We start from the raw sequence: 17,581 nt of genomic DNA, 5'->3' as shown, positions 1-17,581 counted from the left end.
AACTCAATTTTCATCAATCTTGCGGTAATAGGTTGATTACTAGAAGACAAAGGTCAAAGCGCCATCTTCGAATCCCGCACCAAAACTCTGGCACTGGTACATCAGTGATAACACAAATGTCAAAATGTGCCTTTGCATTTGGGACACTGTGCCTCATTAAATACTAACCCTAAAACTTGTGATGTTCAATCTTGGGCTCTTTTAGTATACAATGCAGTCCTTTCTTACTTACCAAGAAATTTACTATTTCTTGAGCAGATGTCATCACAATTCGTAGCATCACTGTGGGCTGGTGCAGATATTTCAAGGAAGCATTGCCATTAATCTTCCCTTGCGATTTTCTTGCTTACTAAGCTGCTTCTCAAGGCATGAGCGGATTTTTTTTGTTGCTGTAAAAGCGTAATTTACTAATACAGGTGAAATCGTTTTTCTCTTTAGTGGTTGTCGTGCCGTACCACCTTTTCAATACAAATCCAGTTTATGACGTGCTCTGTATTGACATATTAAAGGTCATGTGGGTGCTCTTTGACGACTGTAGCAATTTCAACCAGTTGCACTGTGTGACCACTTCACATGTACATAAATGTACTGGCTCATCGCCAGGCATTCAAGGAAAAGGCTTAATTGAACTTGCCTGGTTCCTCAACTGTGGGTCAGCTCCTGCAGCTAAAAGCAGTTTGATCACACTTAGGTGGTCAAAAAGCGCTGCAGCGTGAAGGGCACTTTCACCATTCTAGGAAAAAAGAAACGAAAGAAATTTTACCAGAATGCTACCACTTAAACACAGTTCAACTGGGCACATCAGAGATGTGGTGTACCCCATGTTTAGAGCACAAACAAGACGTTGCGCAGAAATACGAAACGGCACAAACAGGCACTGACAGTGAAGTGAAAGCTTTAATCATCACTTTAAACAGGTACAGGAGGCATGCGTAGAGCAAGGAGAATGCAACAAGAAAGATCAACGCACATTTCGTGAGGCAAATGGTTAAGCAAACTCTTCACTTGTCACTGAAATTGGTGGGTCGCAAATGCACCCACGTGGGAACTATTTCATAAAGCAGGGGTTCCCAAAGTGAGTTCCGCGAAACCGAGGCATTGTGCTAACAGTATTTTAGGGTGCCCTAGAATACCGTTCGCAGAACTCCTAGGTTACATGAGCAGCCAAAATGAATCTGACTTTATCACCCCTTGGTTGCAATTTTACATCAGAATTTGAATCTAACAATTAAAACCACTACTTCTGCACTTCGGTAGTCTTGGTGAGAAAGATTAATTCCTTGCAACAATTGTCGAGAAGTCATGAACAAGCATATCAGTGAAAAAAAGAAATAGGGGTGGGGGTTCGCAGCACTCCGGAAAGGCAGGTGGGGCGCTCCCGAAGACCAGAAGGTCTGCAAATTCCATCTTAATGTGTCTGCTGTTTACGATGCTTCAGCAGAATCTCAGCACTATTCGTAAGCACTGCTAAGCATCCACTGGGACAACAATGTCTTGACACAGGTTGACATGGTGTGCCTTTCAGTCGAGAATGTCCGAACTACATTTTGCTGCACATTGCTAGAACTTTGTAAACCGCACAGACTTCGTGGCATGTAAGACACTTGGTGACATTTACAGTATGTCCTTTATTATTCCAAACATCGCTGCATTTTTCAATTGTTGCACACATTTTACTTAACATATTGTCAACAGAAACATGCACACGTGTGCACGCACACATGCAAGCACACGCACACACTTGATGCTATACATAACTGACACTTTCCAGAGTCTGTGAAATGTACAGTGCAAGTACATATCTGCAGAACCAGATTAGTGATCTACAGGTGGATTGCCATTCATCAACCAGAGCAGGGACAGCCCATCAAAAGTGAAAGACAGTGCAGAGAATGTCAAATCATTGTGCTTAAATGTCTCAAAGCAACAGTGTGGCAATGAGAGACATCATAGCTGGGGCTCCGGTTTAATTTTGGTGCCCCTAAACCCAACTACGCAAGTGTTTTTTCACCATTCACCCCCATCAGAGTGCATCAGTGGCAGCCAGGAATTTGACATGTGACTTAGTGCTCTGCAGCAGAACACCACAGCAGACCTGCCAACTTAACAGTTGACGAATACTAGAGTCAAAGCCAAAAGAACACTGAAATTTGGGGAAAAATACCGAAAACTGTTTTATTAGTCGAAGCGCTGACTGCTTATCACGAGATAGTGAAGAATTGGTTCTGAATTGACGTTGTAAACAGGCACTCTACTGTTTAGTCGCAGCAAAAAAAGTTCTGCACCGTAGACAAACAGAAATGTTCATGAAATTTTGCTCACGAAATATTTATGTAATTGCAACCAAAAACTCAGTTGCCCTTGTAAGTTGGTTCATTGAGCGGGTGGCGCTTCTGTCGGCGGGCCTGAATAAACCAACGGGTCCGAAAAATTAGGCCGAGAAATCGGTCGGGAAAATTGGTCAGGGGCTGTGTTAGTGAAAGACAGGCATGCAAGCATGGAGACAAAAAGGAACGAGACGGACAACAGAAACGCTGACCATCCTTTATCCTTCATTCTTTTTTGTTTGTACTTGTATCCGTGCTTGTGCGTTTGCCTTTCAGTAACATGGATCCCTACCAACTTACTAAAAGGTTTAGTCATTCTAAGCTTCAGCAACTATGCTTTGTATTCTTTTAAATTCACATTCGCCCTAAACTGGATGCGACTAAAAAATACTAAAATTATTGGTGTCAATACTGCAAATGTACAGGAGCTCCCAAAATCAGACGCTTTAGGATAAAATCGTAAATGTTGGCAGGTATGCCGACACTGCCGAGCCACTGTGAAACGGTGAAAGTAAAGGTACTACTACTCAAATAAACGTGTTACAGAGCTCCATTCCACGATGGTACCCTTTATAATTTATAATGACAATTCCTGGGCCACAAAATAAGAAAGAAAGAAAAGCAACATAAGATGCAAACTGCTGGCACAGAAGTTGGAGGTTTTGTGTGTAACATACCTTCAGAAGGCCTAGCGAAGCACCACGCTTGACAAGAAGCTCGACAAGGCCAGCGTAACCTTTGTGCGCTGCCTTGAAAAGTGGTGTCGCACCATCCTGCGAGAAAGAGGCTAGGGCTCAGAACACTGCTGTGTGAAGTAAAAAAGAAAAAAGACAGAGAGTAAAAAAAAGAAAAATAGAAAAAGGTTATCCAGGTCCAATACACCTGTTGCAACTTATGTGAAGCAAACCTTTTTTGAAATGGTTAATTAAATGCTATAAAACTAAATGTGATGCATGCAAATGTACTACTCACTTTCATCCCAAGCAACGCGTAGGCTCATGCAATGCTCATGTTTATGCACCCCACAGGTCATCACCTTAATGAAATGCCACGTTTATGGAAGTACACTGTTTACAAGCCGTGTCAAAATGCACGCAGCAGTCCATGTGGATGCACACTTTGAGACGTTGACGTGGTGATGTCGCAAGGATGATGGCGATGCTTGTCGAGAGAAGAATGAAGCGAGGCATATGCAGTAATATGGTCAACTACTATTTGCCTATTTTATTCCTGCGTGTGTGATCAAATAAAAACTGTTGTGTGCATGTATTGTTATATGCACGTGCCACATGATGCGACACAGGCACTGATAGCCTCAAAAGGCTACTTGGCATTGGCATGAGAGAACTATGAAGGGGCTAATGATTACAGGATCAGGCTGTTGTGCTGGGAGATTCAAGGTTCAATCACATCATTGTACATGCAACAATTTTATTTTCTGCTGACGAGCTATTCTGTAAGACAGCAGCAGTAGCCACAGTCAGCTAATTTCGAGAGGGTTTATTAAGAAAGCTTTGCTCCGGTATGAACTTGTCTAAACTCACTCTTAGAAGGTCACTCGCAGAGCTTGTGTGCATCGCAGATAACTTGCAGCAAGCATTTAACTGAGGCTGAGCTGCAAATTCTGCTCCATATGCTCTTGATGACATCTCTACAGTTAAAGTAACACTATATAGTAATGCTAACTTACAGTAGTGAACAAAAGATATGATGCTTTGCATTTTGGCCCTGCGTGCTAAACTGTTCAGAATGTTGGAGCTGCGTTATGCCAGACCACTAGCCTGAGGCAATAGCGTTTTTCACATTGTGGGATTTCGAGTGCTCAAAATAGCTGTGCAACGCTGTTGTGCCTCCGAGAGCTCCGTGTCTCTAGCCTCCCTGTCTGGACGGGATGGCAGCAAGTCACAAAGCACAGTCACTTGGCTGTCATACCGCCCATGGGGGGGTGGGGGAGTCAGAGGACTGCCCGTTGGCCCAGATTTTTGGCGAGATTCGGGCCCCTCCTGGCACGCATGCATAAGGCAGGGCCTGGGGAGACTACATCTATATGTTGGAAGGTGTGTATGTGTTCCTCTTGGCCGACTGCTACTTTGGCTCGTCGGGGTCCCAGCCTTGGTGGGTGTGCACACTTTTTCATCGTCTCCATGTCCTGAGACAGTGCCGGCTGACCAAGCCCTCGTCTGTTTCTTTGTTCGTTTCCCTTTCCATTCTCTCTGCCGCCGCATGTGCGATGGCAGGCATTGGCTGAAGGATAGGCGGCCTCTCTTGCCTGGGTTCTTTGTTTCTCTATGTCATGGTGTGCTGTGAGTGGCCAATGGTGGCCATTTGGCCATGCTTGTGTATAGCAATTGGATTCCGATTCAGTTGTATTGTTAAGCATATGTTGTATCGAAACCCAGCTTAATAATTGTCATGTCCCCTCTGGAGAGCTTCGCCTAGGGTCTCCCTTGCTGTGTGCGCAGGCTCGCCTTACCCTAACTAGGACCTGCTGGTCTCACATGCGTAGTGGAGATTCAGCATGCAGATCAGGCCGGAGCAAGAGTGGGCGCAGTACCCTGTACGCATGGAGGCTTGTGGTGCTTGAACGTGCAGTGGTCCTTCGGCGACGCGTAATCCTGGAGTGTGTGTGCCGACAGCGGTGTGTAAGTGACCGCAACTTTAAGGTTTCTGCCTTACCAGTGAAAATAATTCGCGGGTTCCTAGAACAGTGCTGTCGGATAGCACCTTGTGACTAAGCATTTATCAACAGAATCATACATGAAATCCTACAATTATGGAAAAAATAGTTATGGAACCGAGAAGAACTCTATTCATTCCTGTCCAAGACCAGTTTCTCGCAGGCGTGCGGAAACATTAAAAATTGTTGAATACGAATTGAATAGTCCTCGCTATTCTACTCACAGTTTCGATAAGAGAATTTACTATTTAAGATTGTTGAATAATAGTCATTTCTGTTTGAATATGAAGGATAGCAACACCTACAGGGCTTTACAGGGAGAAAAGCACACAAAGTGGTGACTGTTATGAGTGAATCTCCTGCAGGAGAGCCGCAGCTGCAGCAGACAGACGGCAGCTGCTGAGCCAAATGTACGATGCAGATGAATTCTGCTCGGCTATCGCCGGTCATTAAAGAAGGATGACTCGCCTTTAGGCAGCTTATTTTAATCTGGGTGGGGTTCTTCAATTTAGGTAAAGCAATTTATTATTACTTCGACAATCTCACTATGTGTGGAGAATGTGCGGTGCATCAAAGAACAACGGCATTCTATAACTGCATATGCATCTGGAGACATACTGATCCTCGTTGCGGCATGTATGGTCCTCCTCCAGTTCTTCATTTACCATCTCCTCAGTTGGCTGGGTTTTCAATTCTGAATGGCATTACATGTATTAAATGGTGCAAACTTGCCATCTTTCATTTTATTTTTACCAGGTATCACACAACCTTTATCCTTTTTTTATTATTTCACTTTGCTCAGTAATGAGAAAATATTTGGTACTCGATTAAATATTTAGCTATTTGAATACCCCTACATCACTGGCTTAAAATAAACTTGCCTCGCTGGTATTTAAAGAACTGAGCATGTATAGAACTGTTTCATAGACGTCGCACAATGCAGCAGACGGCACTAATGACTTTAGCAAGCACATATTGAATTAGGGACAGTTCAAAGTGGAAAAAATGTGATGTGAGATGCCAAACAGCTAAAAAGAAGAGATGTCTTGGTACTGTTTCTTTGTCAGAACTCAGTGAAAAAAACTTCATTTTTTGGAACATCCAAATCATGTCTCCATGTCAGCGCACCCTTTCAGAGAGAAGTAGGACATCCTTCGAATGTCCATCTTTGGATATCCAATAATGAACGTCCCAAGGATATTGCACATGGACTTAGTGCAGCTAATACATGAATAGATTGCCCTCCAAAAAGCTTTGTCTGAGTTTATTCTAAGAGAATTGTGTTTTCTCGTCGATTCGAATCACTGTCTAAAGCTATCATGTCTGTGGCCCCTGTGTACGTTGTACATGTTTGTAAAATGTACACAGCATGACACGGAAAGTGCGGCCAAGCGATCGTGTGAGGGAGGTCCACAGGATGTATTAGACACATCCCTAGGATATCGATATCCTCGCAGCAGATGTCCATATGATGTAAATCATTGCAGTCGCTGGGAAGTGCTGGCTATTAGGAGGTTAAAGGGCCCAATAAAGAGGAACACCAAATCAGTTTATATTGATAAAGTGTTGTGTTTAAATTCTACTTTTGCAAATTAGACAGTAATAGGCTGATTACCAGAAGAAAAAGTTAGGTTCAAAACTCAATTTTTAGTATTTCACATAAAACCCAGCATTAATTGGGACGTCAATACGCAGACCCTAATTTACTATTATAAAAAAAAAATGTTCTATTCCTCAGTGTTTGGGCCATTGGGGCCTAATGTAGTCCATCTTAGCCAAAAAGTTCAACTAGGGCCAAGCAGACACTGTCAAAGTGCGTCTTTTTCTTTTTCTTCTTTTTTACCACGACACTACCAAGAAATTAAACGAGCTGGCGAGTGCCAGAAAAAAGTTATGTAACCGTCACGTCTAACACTACTATTCCATCTGTGCACCAGTGCAGGATCAGAATGACGGCGTGACTCACATGGCGCGTGGAGTCGACTTCGGCACCATGTGCGAGCAGTTCGGCAACCACTGCAGTGTGACCCATCTGGGATGCAATCCACAATGCGGTGGCACCATCCTGAAGAAAAGGACGTGCCAATGTTAACGAAAATCCTTTTCACAGTGTATCAGTCATCAAGCCCCCATGGGTTAAACTGACTGCTCAATTCATAAAGGTTTCACTGTTGTCATGACCAGACATTCAATAGGTACTGCACGCTTTTGCAGGTAGGGGCGGGTCATGCAGTTTTCATGCTCACTCTGGCGGCGTGAATCACTGAATGCCTTAAACCTTGAGGGTAACCATGCCTTGAGGGTAACCTTTCAGGGTAACCATGCCTTGAAAGCGTGGTTACCCTAGCACGATTGAAAGCAAGTGACCTTCCTCGTCACTCGCACATCTTGGCGGTCGTCTCTTCATCAGGACTGCACCGGAGCGGGGGGCACGCTGCTGTGCTTTTAAACTTCATGTGCACCCTCCTTTTCGTGCTACCAAGCTTGATGTGTTCGTTGTGATAGTACGGCGCTTTTGACTATGTCTGTTATATCAGGATGCAGTTTAAATAGGCAAGGCTGGAAAATCATAAATGCTGTGAAGTGCGGTTGTTATAACTGATAAATCGTTATAACTTGGAATCGTTATAAGCAGGCTCGACTGCAATTACATTCCTAGTAGATGATTACTGCATAATGCTATCTAGTTCCTGGCGACATCAATCGTGTTGCAAAGATCTGTCTCTCTTCTGTGCTGTCTCTCGGAATATGATTAAATTTTGTTGATCCACCCGCTGTACTACTAGTGACATACTTCCTCCTTTCATCACTATTGTATAAATATCTGTTAGTAGTGACACACAAATTGAATTACGTCCAGTTTTGCATCATTCATATGATACATAGTTGTCCTATCAGACTGAAGAATGTTGGACATACCGTCCGTTTCACGTTGATATCTGCACCAAGGGAGATGAGATGGGAAACAAGCTTCAAATGTCCATTCTGAGCAGCGACAAAAAGTGGCGTGGCACGATCCTGCAAAGAAAGTCACCCCAGTAACGTTTGTCACTTCAGGCAAGGTAGGGAACGGTGGATAATAAACGGGGGCGCGTGAATGCGTGAAACTTTCCAATAATAATGAATAGAATATTGCCCTATCCGGTTTGGCCCTGGAATCCAATGTAGCCACTATGCATGAAATGCGATTTTTTTTTTCTAATACTTTTCCACTGTTCCACGTCGCCAGCTGTAAACGACTAAACGTGTAATGGGCGAAAGTGAACGAAATTTCACCCTGGCACAAAGCAGACCTAAAGAACAGAAGTTTATGCAGTGTGTGTTGCACTGCTCAGGGAGCCAGAGTTTTTCAGCTAAATCGCAATCATTCACAGCTAAACTTCACCCAGGCATGACATTTGGCAATGGGTATCGTTTGGTACTATATATCGTTGCTGCAGCGGTGTTTTCTTAAAGTTAAATTTGAATAAGCTTAATTGTAACATTATTCGATGTAATGATGGCACCATTTGCAGTAACCATTACAGCTAGAGAAAAAAATGGCTTTTTTGCTTTGCTATTGCTGTAGTCAACAAGCATTTCCGTTTTAGTCTCAAAATTATGCACAGCTAGTAATGTGCTCACAAGACTTATCCTTGCCTTTTGAACTTCCTTCTGATAATACACAGCCACACATTCTCCAAAGAATCCTGCTTATTTGTTCATAATGCTCCATTGGAAGTTCTGATAAGGCATACTAGATGATGTGCTGTTCAATAACAGAAACTTGCTAATATAGAAGATGCTGGGATGTCAACTTTTGTTTTATATTGATAGCGAGAAAAACTTCACTATAAAAAAATATTGAAGGAGTATAAAACCCCTTGGGCACTATTCAATTCACATTGTATTCAGTCTCAAACATTAGTATTTGCATACCCCCAACAATAAACATCATCAATGACATATCAAAGCTTGCATCAGCAAATAAAAACACATAAAAAACGGGGAAAAAAGGAAAAAAAAGATAAAGAAAGAAAAATTACAATAGCAAAAGGTGTAATCTGGCACAGGCACACCAATCTCAAACTATATGTCCATGCAATCACTTTTGGGGATGCTCTCACTTCTGCGTGATGTTGGGTGTTGCGCAACATTTCACCGGAGTGATGGACATTCTGCCAACTATCTTAATCAATCCAATTTTGCAGAAAGTGGCATCCCCTTAGTGATCTGCCTAGAATGCAGCTCCTGCTCCAATAAGAGAGAGCTGATTTTTTAAAGAAGATGCAGTAGAGATGATGATGCAAGTTTTTTATAAAATGTATAGTTAAGAGGCAGACATCACTGAATCATGTGATGAGCACTAATTATCGAGGATGTGCTAATAACCAGTTGATTAGTTGAGGCAATTACAACTGCAATGCTGCAATCACATAACTGAAGCCGGTCTGTGCCCAACACAACATAGCAAGAATCCTGTGATTAGCATCGGTTTCGAGATCACAGCCTCCAAAATCAATCATGAAGTACACTGGTATTTGAGGCAGCTTTGTCCCTCAGAGTGTAAGGAAGGCTTAGTTTGGAAATAACAATTGAGACACCAATGTGTTCCTCTGCAAATTTTGGGATAGCATGTTGTCACAACATGGAGAGCCACCAAAACTAAGACTTCATTAGGCGAACCTGTGCCCACAAGAACAAGTTACACCGAGGTAGAATGATAGCGATGAGCACAGGCATTGATCGTTGAAATCTGACCTACTGGTCAGAAACGTTGGCTATTTATACATGGCTCGCCAAAAGCTCCAGCATAATCGCTGGTGCTTGCGTACCAGCCAAAAATTACTACACTATTCCTGTTGCACATACAATCCGATTACACAATGTTCGGTGACAACATACAAAACAGACAAAGCCAGCAGTAACATTAAAAAAACTTTCGATACAGAAAGGCACGCCTTATGCTGGGCGATAACTTTGCACATTTGTTAGTAGGTGAAAGACGGTCACCAGGAAAGATAAATAAGTACACTTGGCAATATCTCAAAACTGGTCTAGGTACTTCCAGGATTTCTACCAAAGGCATGCCTTCAGCACCAACTGGCTTCAATTCTGCAACTAGAGTATATCCTATACTGTAGTCATAATTATTAAGTTCATTTTCGAGTATTACATAATTATTTACTGAATCAGTGATTAGAGTCAAACCTGAAAAGTGGCATACAACACGAAAAAACTTTCACTGCATCCAACAATTGTTATAAGCATGTATTTCTTACACACTGATATTAATAAGAAAATGTTTTAGATTTCCTTCTTAGTAGTTGACAATTAATTATCTCAAGGTTGGACTCGCAACACATCTGCCCATGTCTGCCACTGTTCGTATTGCGTTGCTGAAAATAAAAGAAAAAAAAAAAAGATGCCCCCGCAGAACTGTCTTATTTAAGGAAACTGGCTTTTCTTATTTAAAGAGTGTGGCATAATTGTTAACAAACTAGCAGACGGAGCGAAAGTGAGAAACTTACCGACATTTGTGTGTGAATACTTGCTCCAGCTTTGACTAGCTCTTCAACGACGTCGAGGTGATTGCATTGACAGGCAACAAGGAGTGGTGTGCCACCATCCTAAAATGAAAAAAAAAAAGCCAGATGAACGGCCAGTTGAATTTTGGTTCGGCTGTCCACAAACACCACAAGAGTATATCGTGTGAGCGGAGACTGTGAATAATGTTAGTGGGTTACATCTAGCATCTGGTAATATTGGTAAGGCAGCTAGAGACATCTACTAGTTATCTAGCACCTAAACGCTAGCCTGCTTCATAATAACTCCAATGCGCAAGGTAATTATGCCACTGAGTTCCAGTCACTAAAACTCTGTCTGTCACAAGAGTTGCACCAAAGATTATAAAGAAATATGGATTTCCACATCTCTCCAATATTTTCATTCCTGGCAGCTGTGAAACAGCTTCGAAAAAGTTTACTCCAAGGCATGAGATAGTTTAACTGACTAAGAGGAGCCTTCTCCCGGATTCAATTTAAGAAACTATGAAAAGAACCAAAGAACCAAAACTAAAAGAAACAAATTCCAATATGGTGCATATCAAAGAACTCCAGGTGGTCAAAATTGATCCAGAGCCCATCACTACACACTCTCTCAAAACCTGTGTGTTGCATTGGAACATTAAACCACACAATTCGACTAGAACTGGGATTGGGCAGCGTTTTTATGCATGGAGTTGAATATATCTAGTTGACATGTAATGTGCCATACTTGCCGACCTCTAGGACGTCTGCACTCACAGACATCATATACTTTTCCTTTTGTCAAATACATATGTTTAGGAGTGTGCGAATATTCGAAACTTCTGAATATTGAATCAAATAGTCACTATTCATAAATGCAAGTATTTTTCGAATACTTTTTTAACATTTCAACGTGTCAACTTCACCCAAATAAACATAAAGTTGGAGCAGAAGTACAGTAAACTTTCACCCCCGCGGGTATAGTATACAGTCAAACCCACTTATAACAATATTCAAGTGCCACGAAAATTCTATTGTTATAACCGATGATTGCTATAACTGGGTTGCATGAAAAAATCAAAATAGACGGATGGCTGAACTGATGTGAGAAAACTATAATAGCTGGGAGGCCAGTGCCCCTCCCCAGCACCTTGCTCCACCCGTCAAGTGTATTCTACTTTGCTGCTAATGTAAATTTTCGGCAGGATCGTAGTTGTGAACATGACTTTTTAAATGCTTAAGATGTTTTACACCTGGTTACAGCAATAGTAGCTCTGTGTTGGGCTTGATAAGCTCTGCGCCACCAGGTGGCTGCACCATGTGGGCTGCTCAGGTTTACACTAAAGCCCCTTCATCACAGCGGTAGTTGTATGGAGGGGCTTTAGTTTATGTCTCCGCGCATCTGTAAAAACGCCTAGCTCGCCTGCCGTTATAGAAATACCGGACATGCTTGGAAATGTGACACAACGCTTGCAATGCGCACTCCTTGAATTGCTCTCACTGGGGATTGACGGCAAGGTGGCTAGCGGGGAGGTTGGAGAGGCTCTGTGCGCTGACTCCAAGACAAATGGAAGTAGACGAAAGAACGTCACATCATGATGCAAAGCCAGGGAAACCGGAGGTTAGCCCCACATCACAAGGCAAACGAGTTTAGAAGAAAAAGCATGGCTAGGGAAGAGGGTAACTTGTAATCGTTCATAGCTCTATTAAAGAAAAGCTAGTTCCATGCAGTGAAAGCTGTCAAAACAGCAAATATGGTGGTTGTTTTTTCAAGTTTAAACTGGTATTTAGTGCGATTTTCATAAAAGTCTTTTGTGTTGTCGTTGTTCTGCTAGATTCGAGCTTCGGTTCTGGACTGCGTACACTCTTCAGTTGTGCGAGGTTGTGATCAAACCACAGTTTATCACACACCTTGCAGCTGTGGGCACACTCATGGTCGAGGAATTCTCTCTTGAACTGTCTATCGGCACCCTCCGGCACCCTCAGCGAATCGGCACCCTCGGCGGCGACGTCTCTGCTCGGCCCCCTACTCTTGAAGTTGGGGGTTAGCTTGCCTCTGATGGCGCTTGGCTTGGGTTGCCTTCTGTTGAAAGTGGGGTTGGCTTGCCTCCACCGGCGCTTGGCTTGTGCTTCCCGTTCTCGATCTTCGGCAGTAGCAGCTTCCCTCCACTGGCACTGTGCTTGCGCTTCTCGCTCTCGAAGCTCGGGATTTGCATATCGGCACTGCCGCTCTTGTGCGAGCTCCCACTGCCGCCCATGCTGAGCGGAATCTATGGCGCGAAAGGGTGTGCGCCGGCGAAACACCTGCTCCTATATCCCTCTCCTACCCCATACATGCGCTCTGATTGGTCTGATCCCCCCCCCCCAGAGTGCCCTCTGACTGGCCCGCTCCTATACCAGCAAGGCCCCACTCTTACCCTTGGCGCGCCCTCTGACAGTGAGCTCCGGAACTTGCACTCCTGTGAGACACCGGACGCCAGACGGCAAAGGCATGACTCAGAACAGCTCCGCTGTTAATATGGCACGCTTCACTTAAATTGTGGCATGAATTTTTTACTGTAGCTGCACCCTACGGGTATACAAAATTTGTTCTAACTGTTTCAGGGACCCTTTAAGTTAGGCAGCTTTCATTTGCCTGTGTCTATTTAGCTCATTCATTTTGCATTCCCTTCGGGACGGTAAGAATTCATTGTGGCACAATGCTTGGTGGCTGAGATAATGTCTCTGGACCCTTTTAGACTACATCGATAAAGACTACTTTTATTGTCCAGGGGAGGTATTCTGTAAGAGTTCACCTAGTGGACACGTCCGTTTTGTCTGCTGCTGAAGTGCTGATTGGCTGTGGCACCTCACTGCTGCGGACGTGCAGACCAGCCCAGCCAATCAAAACTTCAACAGCAGACGAAATGGACATGTCCACTAGGTGGACCCTTACAGAATACCCCCACCCCCCTGCACAAACAGTTGCTGAGATGAATGACACAAACAGAGTGAAATGGGGTTAGCTGCTTTCTGTGAGAAACTCACCACGCTAGCAGCGTCTACCGGGGCGTTGTGTTCAAGGAGCAACTTGACAATGTCCAAGTAGCCCCCTTGTGCAGCAAAGAACAAAGCAGTGGTTCCAGTCTGCAAGAACATCAGTGCACTGCTTAGTAGGGTGACTAGATGATTTTAGGGAAACCAGTGGATAGATACTTCAAAAGAAGCCAAAGCGCTCAGCAAGGCTTGCAGAAGAACAGCTCAAAACAAGCGAAAGACTTCATTTTGAAGAATCCATTCGGGATGCTTCTCGACTTTTTACTTATTTTTTATAAAACGACACTCGCTGCCCTTTGGCAGCCAATGATTCATAAGTGCACAATTTGAATTGCTGCAGAGCAAGAAAACGTTTATTAGCAGATTCAACATGTGCATAAAAGGAATCATACAAAAACATGCAAGAAGTTAGCTGTCCCAAGTGGCTTACAAAAGAACAATGCAATGACATTAGCAACAGTAAAGAGACACTCCTCAGCTTATCTAGGCAATGCTAATGAATTGGGTGCGAAGGCATATGACAATAAGTCGCATTCACATATAAAAGCAATGCGATTAGGCAGATGCCATTTCCTGCCACATATTATCTATCACAGCAGATAAAAATAATGATGGCTCAGTGAGAGCATATTGGAGTGTGTCCCATGTCACCATTGCTTGTGGAGAGAAAGAAAAGCAGTATGTGTTCATCGTTGACTGCGTCATTGCAATTGTCTTGTCACGCACCTCTAGACTGCTTTACTCCGTTGGAAAGTAAGCATTAAATTTCTTGTGCACTAACTGCAAAAAGACTCCACAACTAAAATACCCAGCTTATATACCCAAATGTTGCTAAATTTGTTTGTAAAGTGGGCAAGACAGCTAGGAAGTTGGTTTAAAAGGCACCTTACACTAAACAGTGATGTTTAAGAGTAGTGGTCATAGAAAGGCAGACAGCACACCGTTAAATGGATTGATATCAGGAAACTTGCAGACACTGGGCAGGTTCAGTTAGTGCAGGAAGGAGGTACTTGGAGACCCCTGGGAGGGACCGTTGTCAGTGGATTTGAAGGGCAAGTGATGACAACGGAGGTGTCATGACAGTGCTACTCTTCCGACTGTCAGAGTCAGAAATGTGCATGCTTCCTTCATTTTGGTTGAGAGATTGTCATAGTGTCAGAGTACTTACAACTCGCTTGGCTGCTGGGTTGGCTCCTTGCTCGAGCAGCTCTTTGGCACAGTCATAGTTGTTATTTGCGCACGCCAGAATCAAGGCAGTAGTTCCTTCCTGTCATGAACAAAAAGGGGAGGGGGGGGGTTACCAAATGAGAAGCAATAAATGGTGGCGGTGTGCCGCTAGGCGACAGAACGTCGCTTCCGCGTAGCAACTGCAATTAAGATTGCAAGCAACGAAAGTAGCTCTGTCGACCATCGCAGGACCCTACTCTCGTGAGCTCTGCTCGGTGTCAACTATCCGGACATGGCCTGACAACGTGACAAGCACCATTCTCAAAGTAAGATTGCAACTTATATGCACGCTGCGACGAGGTAAAACATGGTATCGATTTGCAAACATCTTGCTTAACGAAACACACCAAAGGAGCGGTTCAGCGCTTTCAGTAACACAAAGTATAATGCAACAAGGTCATCTAACTTTCAACGGTTTTCAACGACGTAGTTCAAAAGCTTTGAGTATACTCAGTAACTAAACGTTGAGCTTAAGTGGAACCGTCAACACTTCAAGAAAACGGCTGCCGATTCATTGGAGTTACCCAGACAACGATCTCGGAATCACCTTGAGAGCGTCGCGTTCGACCAGCTAACGACGAACGCCAGCTAGCTTCCACTCAGTAGCAGTTGTAGCAGCGAAATTTACAGCGCCGAGGTCTCGATTTCTCACCTGATCCTTGCAGTCGACGTACACTTTGCCGCTGTCAAGCACGCTAACCAGGAGCGGCAAGTTGCCTTGGAGCGCTGCCAAATGCAGCAGTTGCGCCGATGGCGTTTCCTTCTGCAAAGAGAAGTACGTGAAGTTCGTGCCCGCGAAACCCTGGAAAGGCATCTTCATTGGAAATGCCGTTTGTGAGAGTCCCCTTCGCAGCGTTCACACGATTCACGAACAGAGTGACCTAGCGGTGGCAGCTCGACGACGCGATGACGGATGCGGAGTAGTACGTGAGCCCGTCACGCACGCACGACGGGTCGACCTGGCGAGCCGGGTGGCTCATGGCGACGGCGGCCTCGCGTATTTTTGATACGGCCCGGGTTTGCCGCCGCAATCACCGCTGATGGCGGCTCGGACGAGCGACGGCTCACGTCTTTTCTTCTGTCTCCTTTCGCGACGACACATACACGGCTGGAGGGAACGTCAGCGTAGACGACACTAGGCGCTAAAAATCCAGCAAGCAGACATCGGAAGTAGCGCCGCTTCGCGTGACGCACGGGAAGGGACGTCACGACAAGGGCGAAACCATTTTAAGAGAGGAGGAGGGAAAGGTAGCGGAAGCGAGAGGGCAGCGAAATTACGGACACAAAATGATTGACATGTTTTTAAACTGAAGTTAGCAAAAAGCAGTTCGTGGCGAAAGAAAGAAGATGGCTGCTTTTCTGGCAAAGGACCCAAACAGTACACTGTGAATTGCTGCGTAACAAACGACCTTCAGGTGTCAAAAGGAGCTTCTGCGAAAAACAGCGCATGGAAAAACAGCATTTTGGCAACAGAACAGGATTTCGAAGCATTTAACGCATGAATTAACTTGCTGTTAGGGACACAGGGGAAGAAATAATATTGGGCGTGAAACAAACGTTCCAACAAGAAAACGTAAAGGTACTGACGGTTGCGCTTCGCTGCATTACAAAGTTACTTAAGGCGAAGTATCCTTGTAAGGAGAATCATAAGAAAGCAAGGGCAGAGAAAATAGTCATATGGTGTCTTCAGTGACTCGAATGACAGAGAATAAGGTAATTAAGAAAAAAAATGTATTAACCGAAGCAACGCTTGCCATTATATGTGGCAATGTACGCTGTAAGTGTGAATTTATTGAAATGACGCAAGCTAAAACGCACGAAATGCTTCACGACTTTGCTGTGACATATATCGTGCTTTTGGATATCAGCAGTGGACTTAACAGACGTCAGGATTTTTCACAAGCATCCATATTCACCGGCCGTGCCATGCCTCCAAAATAATGTGATATAGCTTTAAAAATTATTAAATTTTCTGTACTTCGTTATATTCACAATTTATTTGTGATTACTCTGTCACGCCTCAGTGAGCACCGGCGTCGGACAGGGCAGTTTCTGTGCACTACAGGTGGCCAGTGAAGCTAGATAGCTGTTGATTCCTGCGAACGCACAAGCATATATGTTTTAACATACACTAAGGGCATGCATATGCAAATGTAATCGTCGACATAGAACTGTACTCTCAAGCACGGACATACGGAGTGGTGTAAAGGCCAAATGTCAGAACGAAATGCTCTTAAGAAGCGTACAATTCCACTATAGTGTTGATACCACCAATGCTTCATCGTTCTGTGACGGGTTTGGTGCTTATGCAAAAGTTTGTGCTTCATGACCATCTCATATCTTGAACGAGCTTCGCAGATAACACTTGTAGAACGGAAAAGCGTCAAAAATGAAATACATATTGGGTCTTAACATTAACAACTTTTACGCTTCTGCGCGTAGCCTCTTGTTACCTGGTGTATTGCAATAACTGTATAATATAATCGTTGAAGCATCACTGCACCATAGCATCAAAACTAAATGATTGTAGAAGGTTCATTTAGCGTTATGTTGCTACTCGAATCATATCATGAGTTTGAGCAGAAACCCGCGGAGTCACCTTTGGCGATCGCGTACGTACCTTTAGGGACATGTTCGGCTCTACCTTCTCCACTGGCAGCCGCTCTGAAACGCGCTCGGAATTCGAGGTCGGCACGCGCTGTCAGGAACTCTGAAACAGCAACATTTCTTCCCAATGAGCGTGCAGAGACGTCGCGCTGTTGTGATGTCAAGGCAGAGCCATTTGGAAAACAGCAGACGAGTCGTCG

General features: G+C 44.0%; 1 protein-coding gene across 2 annotated transcripts in view; it reads right to left on the bottom strand.

Annotated features, from left to right (window-relative positions):
- The window catches only part of LOC142557020 (uncharacterized), a 25,912-nt gene extending 8,331 nt beyond the window's left edge, over positions 1-17,581 (bottom strand). The window contains exons 1-9 of one of the 2 annotated variants that reach the window (XM_075668557.1): positions 17,395-17,581; positions 15,427-15,537; positions 14,716-14,814; positions 13,539-13,637; positions 10,515-10,613; positions 7,924-8,022; positions 6,971-7,069; positions 3,005-3,100; positions 635-733 (exon numbers count right to left, since the gene is read on the bottom strand). In XM_075668557.1, coding sequence (XP_075524672.1) covers positions 635-733; positions 3,005-3,100; positions 6,971-7,069; positions 7,924-8,022; positions 10,515-10,613; positions 13,539-13,637; positions 14,716-14,814; positions 15,427-15,537; positions 17,395-17,406 — 813 coding nt within the window. In that variant the 5' untranslated portion in view covers positions 17,407-17,581. Of the gene's footprint in view, positions 1-634; positions 734-3,004; positions 3,101-6,970; positions 7,070-7,923; positions 8,023-10,514; positions 10,614-13,538; positions 13,638-14,715; positions 14,815-15,426; positions 16,336-17,394 lie in introns of those variants that run through there. The other variant, XM_075668556.1, reaches the window with a different exon arrangement.

The sequence above is a fragment of the Dermacentor variabilis genome, chromosome 9 (genome assembly GCF_050947875.1).
Source record: "Dermacentor variabilis isolate Ectoservices chromosome 9, ASM5094787v1, whole genome shotgun sequence".
Classification (NCBI taxonomy): Eukaryota; Metazoa; Arthropoda; class Arachnida; order Ixodida; family Ixodidae; genus Dermacentor; species Dermacentor variabilis.
This window is presented reverse-complemented; position numbering and strand designations above follow the sequence as displayed.